At 48.8% G+C, this 23,228-nt stretch overlaps 2 protein-coding genes and 1 non-coding gene across 3 annotated transcripts; 1 reads left to right on the top strand and 2 right to left on the bottom strand.

Annotated features, from left to right (window-relative positions):
• Window positions 1-7,923: 7,923 nt before the first annotated feature.
• Window positions 7,924-9,723, top strand: Sox18 (SRY-box 18). Its single transcript, XM_028774131.1, has 2 exons — window positions 7,924-8,376; window positions 8,560-9,723. Exons 1-2 carry the CDS (start codon window positions 8,037-8,039, stop codon window positions 9,351-9,353), a joined length of 1,134 nt encoding a protein of 377 aa, XP_028629964.1. The 5' UTR covers window positions 7,924-8,036; the 3' UTR covers window positions 9,354-9,723.
• Window positions 9,724-16,848: 7,125 nt separating this feature from the next.
• Window positions 16,849-16,954, bottom strand: LOC114626678. Its single transcript, XR_003712273.1, has one exon. It is a non-coding gene; the product is annotated as a U6 spliceosomal RNA (small nuclear RNA).
• A 2,831-nt stretch (window positions 16,955-19,785) lies between these two features.
• On the bottom strand, window positions 19,786-22,572 carry CUNH20orf204 (chromosome unknown C20orf204 homolog). The gene is made up of 4 exons (XM_028774148.1): window positions 22,484-22,572; window positions 22,194-22,348; window positions 20,507-20,650; window positions 19,786-20,076 (listed from the first exon to the last, which is right to left on the bottom strand). The coding sequence occupies exons 1-4, from the start codon at window positions 22,563-22,565 to the stop codon at window positions 19,942-19,944; spliced, it is 516 nt and encodes a 171-aa protein (XP_028629981.1). The 5' UTR covers window positions 22,566-22,572; the 3' UTR covers window positions 19,786-19,941.
• Between the last annotated feature and the right edge of the window lie 656 nt (window positions 22,573-23,228).

Below are 23,228 nucleotides of genomic sequence, written 5' to 3'. Positions count from 1 at the left end.
GGTACTCTGCTCCTCTTCTGTGCTATAGATGGTGGCAGGTGTGCTGGTACCAAAAGTCAGTGTCTGAATTTTTTGTACCCAGGAGGACAGAGTGCAAATAACATATATGAACGGCCTGGACTGAACATTTTAATCAGTTATGACATCTTTACCATAAGGAAAAGACATGGAATTTCTTGCAGGTAACAAAGCTTTTCCAGAGGTGTAGTGATAGTTGAACACAGCTCCCTAGTTTCATACCAACTCTGATTCTGCCCTTTACTGGGAGCTGGGCCCTTGCTCTAAGCTAAACCCATCCAAACAAATTCTGGGAGAGGGAAGCCTGTGTTTGAGTACTGAGTTAATGCTTGCAGGACCCTACCACAGCACAGGCAGTAAGAGAACCACAGAGCCTTCAGCCTTGCTGTGTTTGGCTGATGACTGGCCCCATCAAGGGACTGCTTACTGAGTAGCCCCAGCTCTGAGTGGTCCCAATGATGAGCAACAGCAGCCTGTAGGTGGCAGGAGCCACCCACAGACCTGATCAACATGGGATCTTTCCTGAGGAAAATCCAGAAGATCACCAGCAGGGGAGCTATGCTCACAAAGAAGCCAGATCAAAGATGTGTTCAATCCTGAGGGGTCCTCATTTGTGGAGTTGGTACTCACCAGCCAAATATTTCCACATTCAGGCTTTAAGAAACTTCACTCCTTGAGCTGGTGATTAGCTCAGTTGGTAGTGTTTGTTTAGCATGTAGGAAGCCCTGATTTCAATACTGCATATAAACCAAGTATCACAGGTACTCCCAACCTGTACTCTCAGCACTCGATGGTAAAGACAGGAAGATCAGAAGTTCAAGGTTATCCTCAAATATGTATATGAGAGCCTTGTTTCAGAAACAAACAAAAAGTCCTGATCCCAGACCCTACAGAAGCTTCAACCTTCTGGCCCGTGATCAGAGAAGTCACCTCCCACTCCAGACTCTTCCCCACCCCACACACACACACCTTGCCAACTTTCAGGGGTTTATCTTCAGTGGAACCTCCACATCAAACATCTAGACCATAGATTCACCCAGGTGTTCACTCCAATGTGGTGATGTTCTCTACTCTAGCCCTCTGAAGGTGATGGAGGACACACCTGCCTGAGTTTGGTTTGGAGATAGGAAGTTTCTTGGACAATGTGATGCCAGGTGGGAAAGAAGGCTTCTGGGAGACAGCCTTGCCTATCTATCTTGTCCCATCTACTACTGGGGGCTTTCCCAAGTTTCCAGAACACCTAGATGAGGCATCTTAACAGTTTACCAATGGCTTTAGCACCCAACCTTCCTGGGGTACACATACGCACTCCCAATATTTCTTAAGAGTCTGCCCCTGAGCCGGGCAGTGGTGGCACACGCCTTTAATCCCAGCACTTGGGAGGCAGAGGCAGGTGGATTTCTGAGTTTGAGGCCAGCCTGGTCTACAGAGTGAGTTCCAGGACAGCCTGGGCTATAAAGAGAAACTCTGTCTCGAAAAACCAAAAAAGAAAAAAAAAAAGAGTCTGCCCCTGAAGTGGATCTCCAACTTCAGGAGTCCTCAATGAGCAACACAGCCCTATCATAGGGACCCTGGGATAGAAATATCTCAGCCTGAAGATCTGAAAAAGGCAGGCAATATTCTAATGAGGTAGGATCATGGGACATCCCCAGGGTCTGCTCCACCAGGCCAACTGCACCTTTGACATAAAGACTGCCCTTCCCCCTTCCTCAGTTCAGGAAACAGCGGAAGCCCAAGCCATTTATTTTTCTATTTGTGATCCCTGCCCCCCAACCATGTCTGCCCAGAGCTGGCCCTGACCCCAGTGGTGGCCTGAATGCTTCCCCTCTGGCCAAGGCAGGGCGGTGGTGGGTGGGAAGACTCACACTGCCAAGCTCACACGGAGTCCCTTGTTTCTTTTCCAATCATCACAGACTGGGAGACATCCTAAACTCCAGGAGGTCCTAACCCTGTCACCACATGATAGTCCCTCCCCTGCATGCAGTTCTCAGGTCTTCTGCCCATTTGGGGGTGTTGAAGGTCTCCACCATCTACAACCACAGCCAGTGCCACTTTAGGCCCTCCTTAGACACTGGCTTCTGTGGCTAGACAAAGCAGTGACCAGTGACAAATAAAAGGGTCTCTAGTCATATGAGGTAGAAAGTGAAAGCTAGACATGTGGATATTAGTTTTGTCTCTGTAGCTGTGAGCTCTCTGAGCCTCAGTCTCCTAATCTACAGAATGGGAAGAGCCATAGGCTTATGGAAATGTCTGTTTGGAAAGTCCCCCACCAGCCCACAGCCTGGCCAGGACCCAGCTGCCTCCCCCAGAGGCAGTACTAGGGAGGCAGGCAGGAGGCATCCCCTAGAGGCCAGTGAGGCCTAGTGTAGGCTTGCTCTAACAATGTGCTTCCCTGACACAATTCCCAGAAATGCTGCCCCCCTCCCCTGCCAGCCCGCCAGCCTGGCGGCCACTCCACCCTCCTACCCTGAGGAGCCCCAGGCAGCTATGAGGTCAGAGGCAATGGATGAAGCATGGAGGTCTGACTCAGAGGCAGCAAACCTGTGGAATTGTCCTGCCATCCTGCAAAGACCAGCCTGGACAAAGTCATAGCTAAGCCACTGCAGGAGCAAAGCTATGCCGAACCTATAGGATGCTAAGTCACTGAAAAGTCTTCCCAGCTCTCATTTGGAGGAAAAAGCCAGATCCTTCCAGGCTCCATTGGGCCTCTTGACCCTCATGCTTCACCCCTGCCCTTCCATACACCCGCTCCTTTTTTTTCTTCAGTGGCTTTAAACAGCTCCCCATCTGTGCAGTTAGCATGCCACTTGTATGGTTTCTTCATGTTTCTTTCAGGTTTGGGAAAAAAAAAACAGTCATGAAAAAATAGGCTGTAGATACTGATATAGCCCCTTTTCGTACCCAGTACTCCTGATACTGGCTTATTGTGGATTCATTGCTTTTTAGCCTTTCTCTCTCCAGAACAGAAACATCTTACAGTGGGAACAGGGGTTGTACTTTTCCAATTTCCTATCTCAGAAGACAGTCTGGTGCCAGCAGGGGGCTCAGTACTAAAAGAATGAATTCTGTCTCTGAGCAAAGGAGAATGGAAGTCCCTAAACATAGCCAGCTGGTGTTCCCCACCAAAGCTACTTGTCAATAGTCAGGAAAAGAAAAAGGAGAAAACAAAAACAAAACATACAAAGCTGGGTGTGATTCTGCACCTACAATCCCACAACTCCGAAGGCAGAAGCCAGCCTGAGTTACACAGAGAGTTCCAGAGCCATCTTGGTTTGGTTTGTTTCTTTGTTTTTGTTTTTGAAACAAGGTCTCTCTACATAGCCCTGGCTGTGCTGTAGCTCACTTCATAGACCAGGCAGGCAACTATGCCTAGTCCAGTTAGCAACATTTTTAAAAAAAGAAGGAAAGGGGCAGTGGTGGTGTATGCCTTTAATACTAGCACTTGAGAGATAGAGGCAGATAGATCTCTATGAGTTTCAGGCCAGCCTAGCCTACAGAGCTACTTCCAGGACACCCAGGGGTATGCAGAGAAACCCTGTTTCAAAAAACCAAAGAGGAGGAGGAGGAGGAGGAAAAGAAAAAGAAAAGAAAAAGACAAGGAAAAATGGGGAGGGAGGAAGAGGAGATAGATGTTTTCTCTGCCTTAATCTCTCTTTATCTTCACTTCCCAATCTGTCAAAGCAGGGAGGAGCCAGCCCAACATGGCAGAGCGTTCGGGATAAGTACTACATTCCAGCAGCCTAAGAGACCCGCGATTGCCTGCAGTTAGCCTTATAGCCAAAGGACCACCAAGGGAACTGATGCACTCATGAGAACAAAGACAGCAACATCCACAGACCCAAACCAGGCACGGAGGGGAGAATAAAAGTAACTATTTATGTAAAGACTCGCAGTCCTAAGATGTGGGGGCGGGGCTGTGGGTGAGGCCAACGGAATGGGCGAGAGTACCGGCCAGCAGGGGTTGGGGAAACTGGACAGAATGTCTGGCGCCTCCTCCGCCCAGTAGGTTCTCTCTGGCCCGAAGGCCAGCCTTCCTTCCTGAGCGGCTGTTTCCTGGCTCCGCCCTATTGTCGCCACGGAAACCCATGAGTCCCCAGCAGTCCAGCCAGGTTCCCATGGAGTCCCTGCAGAGAAGGAGAGCTGTGTTGCTGCAGAGGCCCATACACAGTGGGTGACTACTTTGAAGGACACAAGTTGACCATGCAGCCATTTTGGACCAGAACACTTCAAAATGTTGAACAGTAGCCCCATCCTGCTCTTCAACAGCCCACCTGACAGCCCACTCAGGTCTCATCCAGTGACCCTAAAAGTGGACAATGCCTGTGATAACACCCTGAGAACCCACATGCTCACCACAGTATAATAACCCCGAAATCCTGAAACATTCTTCAAAATATATCTGACCTCTGGCTCACCCACAGAAGCCCCTCTGTTGCATATTGGTTGCTCCCAAATCTCCATAGCACTCTGATCTGCTATTATCCTGCAGTAGGTTGCATTTGCTTCTCTCATTCCTACTCTTCCCACCCAGTCCTTCTGGCCAAAGGGCACAGAACAAATGAGAGCCAAGCCATCTCTACACAACCACATGAGTGAGCATCATTCTTTAACCTACAACAGCTACCGCTTGAGCTGTACATGCCACCCCTCTACCAGTGTAACATCCATTCATCCCAACACTCCCACTCCCACCATGCTCTGAGTGGGACTCTTTGGCTCTATGACTGAGAACTAGACCTGTGAACTTTACTGAGAACCCAACATTTGAAACTATTTCTACACATGTATACACCTATTCATATTGCTTGCTGCATGTACCCACAAAACCAAGGCAGTCCCTGTCTCCTAAATGTGCCCTTTCCCAAAAGAAAGGTTTCAGAAACCTAGCACAATCCCAGGACTGAGAAAAAAGAGCTAAAGGATCTGTTAAGCTAGGTCCTAGCTCACCTAAACCAGACCTGTTCATGCCTGAGAGTCACACATGCCTATATTCTAAGGCATCAAATTCTGCCAAAGGCTGTGACCCCAGGAAAAAATATGACCCTAGCTTCAGATTTCCCCACATCCAGCCACTGGGAGGCCAGCAAGATTTAGAGCCAAGAATGGTGTGCTGAAAGGAGGGTCTGAACCGGAAGACTGCTAGCAAAGAAGAGTCATCCACCTGGAGCTCCATTGTCCTCAGACAGGGACCCCACCCCACCCTTTGGGAGTGGGAGGGTCCAAGCCCTGCAGGACTATGTAATTGGTCCCAGCCTCACTGCTGTACAGCAGCCAGAGCTGTCTGGTGGGAGCCTGGGAGGTCTGTGCCCAGGCAGTGCTTGGGAGGTCTCACCACCCCCAGGCGGAGCAGAGCCAAGCCAATCCCCCACCATAGCCACCAAGGGGAACTACCCAGAATCCTTTGCAGGTCTCACAGAGGCCTGGGGTCCAGGAAGGCTGAGGAAGGGAAGTAGGTGTAGGCAGGGAATACTGGTAGAAAAGATTTGCCCTACCATTCCAAGTTTCTAGAAGCTGGGGCTATAGACAAGCTCCTGTCATGGGTAAGTGTCTATCTGAGCCAAGTAGAACCCAAGCGGACTGAAGTGGAGTTCCAGCAGCAGAATTTCCTTTCTCCCTTTGGTCAAAGCTAGGACTGCTCATCTCACAAAGAAGCCTTAGGGATTCCTTCCTTGAATGCTGAGGACATTTTTTTTTTTCCTGAGTATGACTTCCAGTTCTCAATCCCTGAGTTCCTATGCCCTTATAGTAGAGTCCATCATTTCTGACTCCCAAGGACTTGACCAGTCTCTAGCACTAGGGACTACCTCACCCCACACCCTGGGAACCTGACAGACACAGGCACACATGTAGACCACACACAGACACAGACATTCACATGGAATGTCACTCTCCTAACATAGCTGGCCACACCCACAGCAGCCCTGCACAGCCTTGGGGAGTCTCTCCAGCCCTAGGGCTCCAGGGTCAGGGCCACCCTGCTGGCAGACTGAAGTCACCTCCCCCATTGTTGTCCCATCTGGAAGGAGGGTGAGAGCTGCCAACATCACTGTTGCCAAGCAGTGGGCAGTGAGGGTTATCCTGACCCTACATAGAAAAAGGAGCACTCAGCAGGCTCCTGCCCAGCTCACAGGATATAACAGCCTGACAACTGAGCCACATCTTGAGTAAGAGGAGGGTCACTGGCTGGTGCCAGGAGGGGTGACTGCAGGAAGGTCTTGGAGGGGAACAATGAGATAATGTTGGACACTCTGTTCAGAGCAAGAGATTGATTCTGAGCTATCACAGAACTCCAAGCCTACCCCAATATACAAGGCTGTGGCAAAAGACTCTTAAGATCCTTTCCTAGAAGCCGGGCGGTGGTGGCGCATGCCTTTAATCCCAGCACTTGGGAGGCAGAGGCAGGTGGATTTCTGAGTTCGAGGCCAGCCTGGTCTACAGAGTGAGTTCCAGGACAGCCAGGACTACACAGAGAAACCCTGTCTCGAAAAACCAAAAAAAAAAAAAAAAATCTTCACATAGCTCTTCATGTCCTCACTTGCCATCCTCCTGTATCAGTTATTCAGACTACCCACCTACCTAGACCTGACAAAAAGGGAGCTGACCACTGGCAAGGTCCTGAAAGCATTTTCACCTTGGTGTCCACACCACTGCCTGTTATCTGAGAAATTATTGCGTTGCTCCAACGCTTCCACACTGCTCAGAATCCATGCCACTGCTTCAGGTGCAGGGCCTCTAATGTACCCTTTATCACCATATCTACATGACAAAATATCAGGTAGTGATACTCATCATCCTTTAGTCTGAGGGACTCTGGGGAACTCTGGGATCTCTCCATGGCAAGAGTGTTTAGAAAGAAAGACTATTCAGAAGCAGCACAGGGTTCTGTAAGACTCATATGAGCAGCCCCAGAAGACACACAGGCTCTGTATTTCAATGCTCAAGGTGGGATATCTTGACATGATAGGAAAGGTTGCAGAGTGTCCAGGGTACATGTAGATGGAGTTTCTGACTTGTCACAGACAGCTGCTAAGGGTGCTGAATTTTCTCCTATGAGGTTACACTTGGCACTGGAAAGTGGGCAGCTCTCAGAAGAAAGCCATCAGTTTCTAGGGCCCAGATCCTTTCCTAGTGGACAAATAAAAAGAGAAAATAAATGAGGGTAACTTTCCTCTGCCTCACCTGCTCAGGCCCTTGTCTTTTCCTGGAACAGCTAAGTCTAGCCCAGGGAAGGGAAACCAGTTACAGCAGCTCACACATAGATTCTGAGGATCAGGGACTGGCTATGCCCTTTGCCCGCCAGTTTACCTTTTCCTTGTGGGCCAAGGCCAGGTTCTTCTACCTTGTTCCAGAGTTTGGGTATGGGAGAAAGAAAAAAAGACACCGTTTCTTCAGCCTCAAGGACAGAACTAGGGAGAGGCATTGGAACTACTTAGCGGAGCTCAGCATCTGGGAAGGTTAACCCAAAGGAAGAGGTAAGAACACCGTCAAATCCCATTCCCTTTCCCGAGGCGCACGATGAAAGTAACCTCCCTAGAATTTGGTGTTAAAATAAGTCTTCCTTCATCCAATCTAAAGCCGCTGCCCTCTTCCATCATTCCTGCCTACGGGTCTGTTTCCGTGGGTGGGTGCCAACTCGGTTCTGAAACCTGAAAACCCTCGAGGACCCCTCTTTCTGAGCCCTAGCCCACACCAGCAGTCCTCCCCTACACGGGGGTCTCTTCTTTTGAGACAGTGGGCGCTGGGGGGGGGCGGGTTCTGCGCTGGGGAGGCCTCAGCTGGATCCGGCCGGGAAGAAGAAAGGGAGCCACCACGGAGGGGGGCAGCCCCGCCCCGGTCCGCCAGCTCTGCTGCGGATTGGCCCGGTGTCTCTATATCTGGGATGCCTTCCTGGCACGAATCTACTACGTACCCACTGTCACCACTCGACGTCCGTCAGACCTCCGTACTTGGCTTCGCAGTGCCTGCCACTGTCTTCTGCGCTCCCGCGCCGCGTTCCGCCCAGGCCGTGCCCAGCTGGAATGCAGAGATCGCCGCCCGGCTACGGCGCACAGGACGACCCGCCCTCCCGCCGCGACTGTGCATGGGCCCCCGGACTCGGGGCCGCTGCTGAGCCGCGCGGCCTCCCCGTCACCAACGTCTCGCCCACCTCGCCCGCTTCGCCGTCCAGCCTCCCGCGGAGCCCACCGCGCAGCCCCGAGTCAGTGCGCTATGGCTTCGGCCGCGGAGAGCGACAAACGGCCGACGAGTTGCGCATCCGGCGGCCCATGAACGCCTTCATGGTGTGGGCCAAGGACGAGCGCAAGCGACTGGCGCAACAAAATCCGGATCTGCACAACGCAGTGCTGAGCAAGATGCTGGGTGAGAGCCTCAAATCCATAGAGGAGCGACGAAGGATGGGAATTGGGAGGGGGTGGGGATTCGGTGTTTCAGGGCCGGTCGCAGGGGTCTATGCTGTGTTCATGCCATGCGCCCAAGGCGCACGCAGGGTTAGCTAGTCGTGCGCCCGACGGTGGTTCACTAACAGGCTCCTTTCGCCTACAGGCAAAGCGTGGAAGGAGCTGAACACGGCGGAGAAGCGGCCCTTCGTGGAAGAGGCCGAACGGCTGCGTGTGCAGCACTTGCGCGACCATCCCAACTACAAGTACCGGCCTCGCCGCAAAAAACAGGCGCGCAAGGTCCGGAGGCTGGAGCCCGGCCTCTTGCTCCCGGGCCTCGTGCAGCCGTCTGCGCCGCCCGAGCCCTTCGCTGCAGCATCAGGCTCAGCTCGCTCCTTCCGCGAGCTACCCACTCTGGGTGCGGAGTTCGATGGCGTGGGGCTACCCACGCCCGAGCGCTCGCCTCTGGACGGCCTGGAGCCTGGCGAGGCCTCCTTCTTCCCACCGCCTTTAGCGCCCGAGGACTGCGCTCTGCGGGCTTTCCGGGCGCCCTATGCCCCCGAGCTGGCACGGGACCCGAGCTTCTGCTACGGGGCGCCCCTGGCTGAGGCGCTTAGGACAGCGCCGCCTACTGCGCCACTCGCGGGCCTTTACTATGGCACCCTGGGCACTCCGGGCCCGTTTCCCAATCCTCTGTCACCACCACCTGAGGCCCCGTCTCTTGAGGGCACAGAACAACTGGAGCCTACCGCAGACCTTTGGGCCGATGTGGACCTCACCGAATTCGACCAGTATCTCAATTGCAGCCGGACTCGACCGGATGCCACTACACTCCCCTACCACGTGGCACTGGCCAAACTAGGTCCGCGCGCCATGTCCTGTCCAGAGGAGAGCAGCCTCATTTCTGCGCTGTCTGACGCCAGCAGCGCAGTCTATTACAGCGCTTGCATCTCAGGCTAGACACAGTCCTTGCCCTCCACCGCTTCTGCATGTGGCCAAGTGACAAGGCCTTGCCTGCTCCCTTCCTTTTCCCATATGTATGTTAGGGTATGCAACAGCGTTTAGAGTTGGTGGCCTAAGGACGCCACTTCTGTCGCCCCTCATTCACACACCTCCTTCTGGGGGCTCCTGTGCGTTGGACCTTTCCTAGGAACCTCAGGCCCTGGACGTGCTAGCTGCCTCTGCCAGGGTTGTTTTTGAACCATCTAATTTCTTTTCTGCTATGTATTTTCTAGAATGAGACTGTATTTTTTACTTTGCCTTTATATATATATATACATATATAATACAATATATTTAATTTTTAATTAAACTTTTTTCTTTAAAAGGGTTTCAATGAGCACTCTAGCATCCATGCATAAGGAACATCAATGTTTCCTATAAACACAGACACAGAAATTACTTTGCTTTTGCCTTAACCAGACCACTGCCCTCAATCCTTCCAGTTGGGCTCCCAGATATCATCAGCCCCCCAAGCCTGTATTGCAGTTTTTCTTCTGCAAACCTAAGCACTGCCCGGGACAGTATTTTTCACTTGGGGAGAACTGCAGGGCTGACACCTGTGTAGATATATTACCAGATCTCAGCAGACAGTTCCTAAAGAAAGGCAGCACACCATGTCACACTTACTCTGCTCCCCCAGGGGACCTGGCTTAGGCATAGGGTTAGTGACCAAACCTCATAAGAATTGCATACCTCAAATAATGGTGTGAGGAGAGCTGCACTTGAGGCCCTATCATCTATAAGCATCACTTGATGACAGAGGTCAGAGATGCATAGAAGTTCCCATAAGTCCCTTAGCTTAAGCTTTATTACAGAAGCCATGCTTGGGCTCCTTCCAGGAGGACTGGGGCCCTCTTTCCAGACCATCTATTTTTCAAAGTCCCTTACTTAGACAAATATGCATCTAGAGAGGGATGGCAAAATCACCCTGGAAATGGCCCCTGCACACACATATAAACACTTCATATCTATCAAGTCTCCTTAATCAGGGGACTTCTGAAGGAGGAGCCTGTCCTACCCCAGATTCCCATATGCTCTTCGATGGTAGCTGATTCCAAGATTCACCCACATGGAGTATGAAACACCTAGCATAACTATGAAGCTGTAAACATATGGCTTTACATGAAGGTGGCCATGTGTGACTTACCTGCAAAAAAACCTAGCACTAGATGTTCATGTGGGTCCATGCACAGAAAGCCAGCTTCCCAATACGTTTAGGGAGAGGTACAAGAAGTGGGGATTTCTTAGGAGTGTTCAGCATCTGAAGCAAGATTATATCATCTCTACATTACATCTCTACATGTAATAATGAATTACAAACAGAGGTAGATGGGTCTGACCAGGCTTGCTATCTGAATTCATGGGAGCAGTCCCCAAGTGTTTATTTAAACTGGGATATTTTTCCATCAACCTATGTACATACCAAGAAGTATAGGTCAGATAGCCCAGAGACAATTGAAGCAACATTCCCAGGTCCAGAGCACTTCCTCAATTCTAGGTTCTATACTATTCAATATTTTTATTCCCACAGAGGGCCTTCTCCCTTTGGTTAGTAAAGTGGAACCCCAAAGAGTCTGTATGTGGTTCCACTGTCTCCATGAAGAGAAGATAGAGCAGATAAAAGCCCCCTTTCCCAATTGTCATGGAAAGAGGCTAGTAAGGGTTCAGTTTGGAGCAAGTTCAAATTTACAAGTTCCAAAGGGTGGGGAGTATGCCAGAGCAGGGTCAGAAAGAGACAAGAATAGGATTACACTACCAATAGCAGCAGGGGATTGATAATAGGCTCTGTGTACCTGTGTTTGTGTGTGTGTGTGTGTGTGTGGTGGGGGAGTTCCCATTATCCTGCCTGAGAAGACCTTCACCATCCCCCAGGGATGAACCCCCCCCTCCTTTCAGGTAGAACCTTAGACTAAGGCCACACTCCTAATTCCTCATTCTATCTACCTCTTTCCCAAAAGGTCTGAGCTTCTATCCTCACCCCTTTTCATCCCTTGAACAGTCTAGTCTGATCCTGGAGTGGCCTGGGTAACATGCTAAATAATCCCCAGCAGAGAAACAGGGATGAGAACAGATAAGGGTCTCCCCAGAAAATACAATCATTACTTTGATTATTTTTGAGGAAACAGTCATATACCACATAAAGACTCTTGCCCCAACAAGGTCAAGATGGGGCACACCGAGGGGTAGACATCTCCACTTGAGGTCTAAGCCTCCCCAGCTCCCAACTCAGCTGCACTCTAGAACGCCTAATCACCTAACATCCACAGTTTCTTCTCTGCCCTGGAGTTCCTCCAACTTGAATTTGGTAAAAACAGGGTTCCACTTGCCTTCTCTTACACTTAGAGGAAGGGCACCTAAGAAGCATTCTGCTCTATCCTACACAAAACCTTCAGTGCAAAGTTCAGTGATTTCAGAATATTCACAGAGTTGGGAACCATTACCATGTAATTTCAGAACTTTTTCATCACTTTCATAGATATTTCCATGCTCCTAGAAACAATAAATAACTTTCTATCTTAGGAATTTGTCTATTTAAAAATGTTTAATTTCTTTTAAGATTTGTTTAATTTTATCTTACATGTATGAGTGTTTTGCCTACATGTATATGTGTGTACCACATGCATACAGTGTCTCTGGAGGCCAGAAGAGGGCATCAGATTCCATGAAACTGGAACTAAAGACAATATCATGTGGGCACCAGGAACTCTACCTGAGTCCCCTGCAAGAACAAGAACTGTTAATCACTAAGCTATACCTCCTGTCCCTATTCTTTTCAAAATTGCATTTTATTTATTTATTCTTTGTGCAAGTGTGTAAGTGTGCAGGCATGCACATGCCATGGCATATGTGTGGAGGTCAGAAGAAAACCAGAGTAAGTCAGTTCTCTCCTTCTTCTATGTGGATCCTGGGGCTCAAATTCAAGGCCATCATAAATTTCATAAGCACAAGTCCCTGTTATCTAAAGATTCACTCTTTAAAATTATGTGTTTACATCTATGTGTATGGGTGTTTTGCTTACATGTTTGTATGTGCACCATATACATACTTGGTGCCTTTGGAGGCCAGAAGAAGGTGTTGGATCTCCTGGGATTGCTGTTACAGATGGTTGTAGGCTGCTATGTGGGTGCTTCCTTGAAAGATTTATTAGTGTGTTGTGGTGTGTGTGTGTGTGTGTGTTTGTGTGTGTGTGTGTGTGTGTGTGTGCTTATGTATGTGTGGGCAGGTATCCATGGAAGCCAGAGGCATCAGATTCCCTTGGAACTAGAGTTACAGGCAGTTGTTAGCTATCCATCATGCATGGTGCTGGGAACTGAACTCAGGTTCTCTGTATGAGCAATATGCTCTCTTAATCACCAAGCCAATTCTCTAGCAAAAAATAATTACTTTAAACAAAATTTTCCCTACTCTTAAGGCAGTGGCTCTCCAGCAAGTGAAATACAGACCCAATGGGAAAACTCATAAAGCATATAAAAATAAAATCTAATCACAGATGTTTAATGTCTCATGTAATGAAAGAATAAAAAACTTAAAGCCAGTTATTTTTATTTATTTTTAATCTGTGTACATGTGAGGGGGCCATGAGCACATGAATGTAGGTACCCACAGAGACCAGAGGCATCAGATCCCTCTGGAGCTGAACTTGCAGGCATTTGTGAGCCACCCAGTGTGGCTTCTGTGGGTTCTGGAAATTGAACTTTGGTCTTCTACAAGAGGATTATGTATTCTTAACCACTGAGCCATCTCTCTAGCCCCTTGAGCCAGTTTTTGTTGTTATTGTTTGTTTTGGTAAATCTAATTAAGAATAGATTAATAGTTAAGAAAACTCTTATTGTTGTAAACAGAGAATCCAGAATTAATTTTATCTCAGGGTATTAAACTTTATCCTGAAAAAATTTTAATAACCTTTATCTAACTATCAACCTAGTTGTAGCTATGTCCACGTTCGTTAATTTTAATTCTCACAGCTATTCTATAGGATCCTTTAACTTTCTAACCTTGTTCTTGTCTATTTTCATTTTGGAACAATCTTTACCTTATTATATAATCCTTTCATATCCAAAAGCAGTTCTTCTCTTTTGTTTTCTTTTACTGAAAATACATTTCATATCTATAACCTTTATGTATTTTCCTTCACTTGATGATTCTTTAATGTCTCATTACAACTACTGTTAGAATTATAAACTTAGAAATCTCTTTTTAATAAGATAGTTATATTTCCAATTAAAACAAGAAGCTTTATCTAAGACATATCTTGCATGTGGGGATGTGCTTACTTCCTTGCTTGGAGACTGGATCGCACTATGTATCCCTGGCTGACTTGGAACTGTCTGTGTAAACTAGATGGTCTTGAACTCAGTGACCTGTTTCTGCTTCCTGAATGTTGGGATTAAAGATGTGGACCACCAAGCCCTGTGTGTGTGTGTGTGTATACCACATGTATGTGAGTTCCTATGAAGGACAGAAGTGTCAGACCTCCTAGAGCTGGAGTTACAGGCAGTTACAAGCCACCTGAAATGAGTGCTAGGAATCAAATTTGAGTCCTCTGGAAGAGTGCTATTAATTGCTGAGCCATCTCTCTAGACCAAGATTTACTGTTTTTTTTTTTTTTAAAGAACTAGTTATTTAGCCGGGCGGTGGTGGCGCACGCCTTTAATCCCAGCACTCGGGAGGCAGAGGCAGGCGGATTTCTGAGTTCGAGGCCAGCCTGGTCTACAGAGTGAGTTCCAGGACAGCCCGGGCTATACAGAGAAACCCTGTCTCGAAAAACCAAAAAAAAAAAAAAAAAAAAAAAAAAAAATAAAAAAAAAAAGAACTAGTTATTTATTTTATGTATATGAGTACACTGTAGTTGTCTTCAGACATACCAGATCCCATTACAGATGGTTGTGAGCCACCATGTGGTTGCTGAGAACTGGACTCAAGACCTCTGGAAGACCAGTGTGGTTGCTGGGCCATCTCTTCAGCCCCAGGATTTATTTTTTTAAAAAGGATTTATTTATTTATTTTATTTATTTATTTATTTTTATGTGCATGTGTGTATACCTACATGAGTTTATGTGCACCATTTGTGTGTATGTAGGTACCCTTGGAGGGCAGAGAGCAGCAAATCCCCTGGAACTGGAGTTACAAGCAGTTGTGAGCTGCTTGATGTGGCTGATTGGAAATTGAACCCAGGTCTGCTGGAGAGCAGTAAATGCTTTGAACTGCAAAGCCATCCTTCCAGTCGCCAGGATTCACTTTATAATTTTTTTTGTTTTGGGTTTGTTTGTTTGGTTGGTTGGTTGTTTGGTTGGTTGGTTGGTTGTTGAGACAAGGTTTCCTCTGTGTAGCCTTGGCTATCCTGGAACACACTCGGCTGACCAAGCTGACCTTGAACTCAGATATCCACCTACTTCTACCTCCTGAATGCTGGGATTAAAGGCTTGTGTCACCTCTACCAGCTAGAAGTATAAATTAAGGACATTTTAATGAAAAGGTAACATAGTATCTCTTAACAAAGTAAGTTCCAGGGTGGCTAGGGCTACACAGAGAAACCCTGTCTCAAAGAACTAAAAAAAAAAAAAAAAAAAAAGAGAGAGTACTTTTAATTTATATTTCTGAACAATAGAGTAAGAACTACACATCCATATGATTCAGTAGCTCCTAAACTGATTCCTTTTTGTTTGTTTTCTTTTCTTTCTTCTTTCTTTCTCTTTATTTCTACAGGATCTCTCTGTCACCTGGCTGTTTTGGAATTTCCTGTATAGACCAAGCTAGCCTCACACAGAGATCTGCCTGCCTAACCCTAACCCTTCTCAAGTGCTAGGATTAAGAGCTTGTACCACCATGCCTGGTTCCAAACTAAGATTCTGTGTGGCTTGGTCAGCCATGACCCAGACTGTAAAACTTCTGCTCTAGGATAGGAAGGGAGCTCACTAAGAAGGGAAAAGTGTACATAGAGGGTAGTTGTTTCTGAGGACTTGGGAGCAGGACCTTGTTGCACATTAGGTCCATAGTGCTTTTCAGGTCCCCTGGCTCCTGTTCCCAAGGGTCTTTCCTCCATAACCTCAGTTTTTCCACAACCTCAGCTCATGGCTTCATTCCTTCTCTTGGGTTTGGTCACCTACAACTCTACTTTTTGTACCACAGCCCTGGCTTCCAGTGTTACCTCTGGGGACATGCCACACATAACCCTGGCCCTACAACTTTACCCAGTCTCCCAGGAATCTGCTTCCACTCCTCCTCCACCTCACCCTGAATCTATGCTGTCCTCCATGACTTCATCCCATCTCCTGTAGTCCCCTCCCCTGAAACTCCACCCTCTGTTCCATGACCCCAGCCCCCACCACCTTGTCCAGTCTCCCACACCCCTGTCTGCCCTCCAGAAAACAGGAAGTGTTGGGAGTTGCAGCTCTGGGAGTAAGTGCAGGAAGCTGGGCTTATCTTGCTCTGCAGTCCTGACCCCTGGCCTTGTGCCGGGTAGGGGGCGCCAGGGGCAGTCCAAGGATAGAGCTTGCTCACCTGGTGAGCCCTGGGTGCCTCTCTCTTGAGCCACAAACTGTCACAACTGGACTGGTATGCAACAAAGCCTAGCCAGTGTACCATTAAGTTTCCCAGGGTATATCAGACTGACATGTCCTCCACAGACAGCAGCATAAATCCCATCTACACAGTAAGGAGGTGACCCAGGTTCTAGGGCCTCAGGATGTCCACTTCCCCCACAACAGGCACTGCACAGCTGCCAAGGGCCTGACCTTCCCATTTCCACCCAAACAAGAACTCACTTCCCATAGCAGGTGTTACCTCTTGCTTATTCCAGAGTCTAATGAAGCAGGGTGTGTGTGTGTGTGTGTGTGTGTGTGTGTGTGTGTGTGTGTATGTGTACATGTGCATATGCCTGTGTCTGTGTCTCTGAGTGTGTCTGTGTGTTTTTCTGAGTTTAAAAAACTAAGTCTTCCTGTGGAAGGGGCAGGGACATCTCTTGCACCTCACTCCCTCCCCCAGGTCTCGAAGGCCACTGGCAGGGACAATGGGCCTCAACACCTGCCTCACTCTCCCCCCCACCCCCAGTAATATGTGCTTCCTGGAGTAGAGAGCCTTGTTTATTTCCAGTTAGCTGCAGCTGAAGCAGGCAGCCTTCTTGAACATCTGCATGTCTTAGGACCCCACACACAAGTGTCCAGAAGCCCGCAAGGCCAGGCCTTCTCCAGGTCTGGGAACAGATGTTTCCTCCTCCTTCACAGCCCTGTCCATAGGGCTGCCCAAGCCTTCTAGAAGCCCATCTTCCCCCCACCCCCACCCCCCACATAACTCCTTGAGTAGAAAGGGCAGTCATTTAATTCCAAGCAGTTGCAAAGCTGAACCTCCCTTTATATCCACCACAGCAGGATCTAACAGTGTCAGTGAACCAGCCCCGGGCCTACTCATTGTCTCCCATCAAAGAATTGTGTGTGACACAACACTGTTAACTAGGAAAAATATGGAACACTTTATAAATTTGTGTGTCTCCCTTGCACAGTGACCATGCTAATCTTCTCTGTCCTCATTCCAGTTTTGGTATATGTACTGCCAAAGTGAACCCAGCTTTAGGAATATAGCTGAGTTTAGAGCTCTATCTGCTTAGCTGTGGCTCTGTGCTCAAAGGACCCGCAGACACAGAAGACATGTCTATCCTTACTACACCTTCACTCAGCTCTGCCACACTTCTAGGCTGTTGTAGTCAGTAAAAGTCCTCGCTCCCTGCTGCATCATGGGAGGTGGGGCAGGGTTAACACACAAGTGGCAAACTCAAGATTAACTTAGGGATTTGCAAACCCAAGAACTAGCTTGTCATTCATAGCTCTTGCCCAAGTTCCAGATGTTCTTTCAAAGGCTCCTAGTCGTGGGAGGCCGTGGTATCCAGTCTCCCTTCAAAGCCTGCCAGGCCCCTTCTTCCAGGATTACATATGGAGGCCTGGCTCCTGGGCTGCAGGAAATTGCACAGGCCTAGCCAGTGCCTTGGGGGTCCCATCTGTAATCCTCACACAGCCCTTCCTTCTGGGTCATAGCCCCACCTCCCTGGAAAGCCAAGCATTGAAAAGGCTTGTGTGGGATAGGATAATAGCAGCAGTCTCCAGCCCCATGTCTGAGCCTCAGCATCTCCAAGGTCTGTTCTAGCTGGTCAGCAGCTAGCAAACAACTGTGGGACAGCTTCTGTGCTGGGCTAAGCTATGTGTGCACAAGCATATGCCCTGTCCTCAACTACAAAGCGCCCAGGAAGCCTCCATTTAGGTCCCTGGGCTGAGCCTAGAAGACCCAGAATCTAGGGTCTCAGTAGCACTCAACTTGCCCTTCAGCTCCAAGCCTTTCTGAGAGTTCTGTGTCTATCCTTGTCCTGCAAGAGGACAGTCATTCTAGTGGGTTGGTGACCACAGGCTGATGCTTTCATGACTCCTGCAGAGAGAGAGAGAGAGAGAGAGAGAGAGAGAGAGAGAGAGAGAGAGAGTGAGTGTCATGGGTGCAGGATTCAATGGGTGCAGGATTCAAGTAGCCTCTCATACGTAGCCTGGTACAGGGCTTAGGCATCAACATTTATTTCCTGAAACTCTTGAGGCCTCTGTTTCACCTCCAGTCCCAGGAGGCTATAGTTTGATCTTTCCTCAGCTGAGGAGTGAAAGGTGGGAATCAAGATACCCTGTTGTTGGGCCGGGCGGTGGTGGCACACGCCTTTAATCCCAGCACTTGGGAGGCAGAGGCAGGTGGATTTCTGAGTTTGAGGCCAGCCTGGTCTACAGAGTGAGTTCCAGGACAGCCAGAGCTACACAGAGAAACCCTGTCTCGAAAAACAAAAACAAAAACAAAAACAAAAACAAAAAAAGATACCCTGTTGGCTACTCCCCCCAGGACAACAAGATGGGGAGTAGCTGTGGGTCGGGAGTAGCTGTGGGTGGGGAGTAGCTGTGAGATACTTACTAGAATTGAAGTAATTTCCCAGTAGGATCTAAAGTCAGGGCAAGTACAGATTGCCTTGAAAAATGAATTCATGGGAACTTCATGGAGAGCTGTCCATACTGCCATTCTTCAGCTCAGTGCCTAGACTGTTACTAACCTTCCTCAGATCCCACTTGACCACTCTTTAGTTAAAGTTCTGCTGCCTTATGGCTTATATTTCAACAAAACCAGGCCTCTTTCTCTACACTGGACATTGGTTATACCCCAGCATACTCAATAGAGTTCATCAATATAAGCCCAAGTCCATAGCCACCCAACTCTCTTCCACTGGTTTTCCCAGTGCAAGATGACCACTCACCCTAGAGCCAGGATCCTGTAATGGTCCATGCTTCCCCTCAACCTTTCACACCAGCTAACACATACATGCATTCACTATGCACACATGGAGGAGAATCATTTTAGACCTGACTTTGCTGAAGGTCTTTGTACTTAGGCCCTCTCTGGTACATCTTGTATTTGTTTACACTGCCTCCTACCCCATAAAGAAGAATCAAAATGTTCTATATTTGTACTCTATCGTGGCTTGTGAGACCATTAGAAATCTGAATCAAAGATTATTAGAATACACATTAATGTCCACAAAGCTCCATTTCCCTTCTGCACACACACCTGATCCCAGTTCTTCCAGTACATGATTGTTGTGTAATCAAGGAAGGTCCTATGGTCTCTCCATTGCTCAGCTTTCTCAACTGAAAAGAAACAAAAGGTCCCACTGGGCAGATCAAACTTGCACCAAGGAATGGAGGCATGAAGAACTTCAATGATATTTCTTGCTCTTATAGATTAGATTGCCTTTTTTGTCCCTTGTTTGCCTGTCTGAACGGTACAGAGCAAGTTATTCCTTGAAGCTTTTCGGCTCCACAGCCTATTATGAGGTAAGGAAATGGGGGTGGAGGGTGGGGTAACTACATTGCCTCTTTCTGCTCAGGGAAGAACAGACACCCAGGTATATGTAGGTACTGGGGTCAGTCCAGTTAGTTCAAAAGACAAGTCTAGGACAGTCTGTGGAGTCATCCCACCCCGTCCCGCCCTGCCCATCCCCCAGGGGCAACAGGAAATGGCTTGGTCTAGTTTGTGGCCAGGGCAGCAAGGCTGGCTTCCTCTAAGTCCTGTTTCCTTTATCCGGTTGTTTTGCTCTGAATCCACCAAGCTCAGCCTTCCCCTCCTCTCCATTTCCACCCTCTCCTCCGGTCCAGAGTTGGGCAGGACGGATGCATGACGTTTTAAAATCCCTAACCAGGTTGTAGGGTGGGGGTAGGGGGCTTCGTTGCCTTCCACACTACTCGAGGACAGGTCCAACGTCCCATCCACGCCCCCTGCTGTATGAGGGAGATACAACTATTGCCACTGTGAAATACAGGTCCCTAGTCCCACTCTTACTGACCAGGGCCCATAACAAGTCAGACAAAGACAAGAAGAATCGGTTCACATCATTAGCTCCATTTATTGGGGCCTCAATGGGTGTATACATATCCTGGATCTTTGAGTACAGGCAATCTGAGCTGAGAGGGTGTTACCAAAACACGAATCAGTTTGTTTCCAATCTTCTGTAAGGAGAGTGAGAACAGGGACAACGCTAGAATTCACGGGTAGCCATGGCACTTAGTGCAAAGAGCTTTTCCCAGCAGGTGGCGACAGCGTATAGGGCACGTAGCAGGAGCCGCCTCCGACTGCTGCGTGGCTGTACCGTTTGCTTCTTTGGCTGCTGGATCTGCTAGTAGAGACCAGCTGTGAGACAGTGCATACAGATCCTGCACCCTTGCCTTCATCTCACAGCTCATATTTAGCCATGAGGGAAGTGGGTTGTCATCAGATCAGTTGGTCCTAACTGAGTCCAAAGCCTCAGGCCATTGGTACTGTATAGCCCTTAGGGGAGGGGAGATTGAGGAAGCATACCCTGTAGAATGTTCGGCAGTGTCTGCGCATCACTGCCTCGGTGCGCACTGCCACTGTCCATGCCGCTTTCTCTAATGCATTGTGGGGTACTCCAGCCACACTCCCAAGAAGGGTCTGACCCAAGGACTCAATAGACAGTAGGATGCTACTCTCCTGAGTTGGAAAGGGAGGAAAGCCAGAGCAGGGGGGTGGGGGAGGGGCCTGAGGAGGGAACAAATAGTTGTTTGGGGGCACCTCCCCCATACCTTTTGGGTACCACAGGAAGTCCCTGGTTGTCCTTGACCTCTGCCAGCTCCAGTCAGATTTCTCTGAATGAAGCGGTGGTGACGGGTTCCAGGCTCTGTACGTTGGACTCCCAGCCCAGCCCATTGCATGGCAGCCTGCAAGTCCTGGAAGATGACGGCTTGATAGTGACGGAGTACCTCCTGGACACTGCAGGACTGAGACCCAGGCCAGCCCAGGGCAGATCCAAGAAATGCCAGCAGCAGCAGTAGTATGTAGAAATCAGGCTTTGGGGGCACCTGGAGAAGACACCAGGTTAGGGCTGAGAGCATAGGCCTCCCAGCACATGAAGTGGCCCCATAGGCACTTGGAGTCACCCACCACACAAAGGATGCTTCTTCATCTTTGAGATGCTAGGAGATAAACAATCTCATCAGAGGCTCTGGCCATAGTTTATAACCTGAGCAGTCCTAGAGAAGGGAAGAGGCAAACCAAACACATGTTCTGTGAATGTTTGCGGAATGTGGAGTGGGGGATGGGGAAGTATTTTCACTGAGCTCTGAAGGACTAGGAAGGTGACAGAGACCAGGTCCACAGACAAGGGGTGGCACTATGGTCTACATTGGAGAGGTAGAAAAGTGAGCACCTGGAGTACCATGGATGTGTAAGCGCTCCCTTACTTTGTACAGGAAGTGGAATGGGGGAGGGGGTACAGCAAGAAGTGATCCCTTGTACAGCTTCACCCCTGACCACACTCAGACCCATAGCTACTAGTCATAGCCCACTCCCATCCCCTGATTGTTATTCTCTTGGTTGTTCTCTCTCACATACACCTAAAGCCCTCTGGGTGAACAAGAAGGGATCTAGGAACAGAATCTCTTTGTTCTTATGCAGTATGAGAACTCCAATCTCCCTTGATAGCTCTGCTACAACCAGCCAAAGAAAGCCCCAAAGTATGGCAAAAACAATGGCTCAGAACTCCAAGATTCACTCCCAATGGGAAGGGAAGGGTGGTGGGAAGGTTCAAAGACAGCAGGAGAAGAAACAAAGTCTGCCAACAGGTTTCCTCCCACCCAGAAAGGAAAGGACAGTTGCTGGGGAAAGCTCGAACGTTAGGAAGACAGCTAAAGGTCCCCAGGACCCTAGCTCCTTCAAATTGACTAGTTCCCAAATCTGCCTCTAGGCCCCCAGCTGGAGTTAGGCAGTCTACTTGGTCTGGAAAATTAATCTTGTGAACCCAGCGAAACGATGGGACTCAGCTTCCCAGCCCTGGCAGGAGAGCTGAACTGAGCATACCACAAACTCCCACATAGAGATGGGTGGGGGTTGGGACTTCTGCCTGGGATACCAGCAAACTGGAGGACTCTCTTGAAAGTCACTGAGTACCATGGCCAATGGAGGGATATTGAGAACGCATCAGACCACATTAAGAACAAGAGCCAATTAGGCCAGCCAGTGAGACTGCTAGTGTATCTAGCACCAAGGGATGGGACAGGCTGCTTAGGGAGTTCCTACAATGCAGGCTTAACTCAGTATAAGAAAAAAGCGTTCTGGGAAAGCCAGGACATAAGCACCTACAAAAGTCATTTTACTGGGTACCATTATAAACATCTGGGGGTTTCCATGAGGCACAGGGAAAAAGCCTACCCCCAACCCCACCCCAGTTATGCCCATGCCCAGCCCCTTGGGCTGAGGCCCCAAGCTGCTCACCATAGGCCTCTCAGGGTCTGGCCTTCCCTTACTCCCTCTAGCAGGCCACACATAAATGATCCTGGGGTCCTCTGAGTCTTTGGGTGGCAAATGAAGCAGGCAACTGGCAGCCACACCAGGTCCTCTACTGGCTGATGGGTCCTCCCTGAATAGAGCTTGAAGGAAGGTGGAGAAGCTTTTGAAGTTGGCTCCTCCAGCAAAGGGAGGGAGCGACAAGGGAGGGAAGAAAAAGTTCAGTAACCCAGCCCGGCCTCTAACCCCTCCCCAACCTCTCCCCAATCACAATTAACCTGATCCTGGAGCACAGCAGCTGCTTGTTGCAGCAGATCGAGGGCTTCTCTGGGTCTTAGATATCTGAGTTTCCAGCCCCATAAAGACCCCTGCTCTGTCTCAATGGGCAAAGAATAATAGTCTCTCCTGATATGCAGGTTAGTCACCAGTCCCCAATCCACATCCAAACCAACTTGTCCAAGCAAGTCTGGAACTTGGGACTTCCCAGACTTTCATTGCTGGCCCACTTCATCCCTCCAAACCTTGGGGTCATCCAGGAGTAAGAGGCCCAGTAACAGGGTTGCTGTTTTCCTTTAGTGTAACAGCAGCCTCTGGAACACAACTAATCTTTGCTGAGCAAAGCTCAACCTCTTCCAGCAGAAGAAAAGCAATGGTGTGGGCCAACAGGTTAAGGCACTTGCCGCCAAATCTTGACAACACGAGTTTGATCCCAGGGGCCAACATAATAGGAGGAAAGACTCATGTAGGTTATCATCTGACCTCCACAAGCAAATTGTGGCATACATGAACCCAATAAATAAATGTGGTACATGAGGAGTTGCTCCACCTCAGCAACAAAAATATCCGCAATAGACAAGAAAAATAACCTGGACACTATAGGCTATCTAAACTTTCCCACAGCCCTACAGGAAACTTTACCCAAGTATCCTCTTCTGTAACTGCTCCACTGCATTCAGTCCGAGAGTCAAAAACAGTCAAAAGAAGAAACCACCAATAGCTTGATGCTATAGTCAAATTCTTTGC

The sequence above is a fragment of the Grammomys surdaster genome, unplaced genomic scaffold (assembly GCF_004785775.1).
Source record: "Grammomys surdaster isolate TR1022 unplaced genomic scaffold, NIH_TR_1.0 238, whole genome shotgun sequence".
Classification (NCBI taxonomy): Eukaryota; Metazoa; Chordata; class Mammalia; order Rodentia; family Muridae; genus Grammomys; species Grammomys surdaster.
Note: the sequence above shows the minus strand (reverse complement) of the source record. Positions and strands in the feature narration are given on the sequence as shown.

What these genes read in the sequence shown, in the direction of transcription:
- Sox18 (XM_028774131.1), top strand. Translation starts at nt 8,037, where the DNA reads ATGCAGAGATCGCCGCCCGGCTACGGCGCACAGGACGACCCGCCCTCC. An exon ending in AGTGCTGAGCAAGATGCTGG is followed by an intron (nt 8,377 to 8,559) that starts GTGAGAGCCTCA and finishes TTTCGCCTACAG; the next exon opens with GCAAAGCGTGGAAGGAGCTG.
- CUNH20orf204 (XM_028774148.1), bottom strand. Translation starts at nt 22,565, where the DNA reads ATGGGGCTGGAAACTCAGATATCTAAGACCCAGAGAAGCCCTCGATCT. An exon ending in CTGCTGTGCTCCAGGATCAG is followed by an intron (nt 22,349 to 22,483) that starts GTTAATTGTGAT and finishes CCTTCCTTCAAG; the next exon opens with CTCTATTCAGGGAGGACCCA. An exon ending in CAGACCCTGAGAGGCCTATG is followed by an intron (nt 20,651 to 22,193) that starts GTGAGCAGCTTG and finishes GTCATCTTCCAG; the next exon opens with GACTTGCAGGCTGCCATGCA.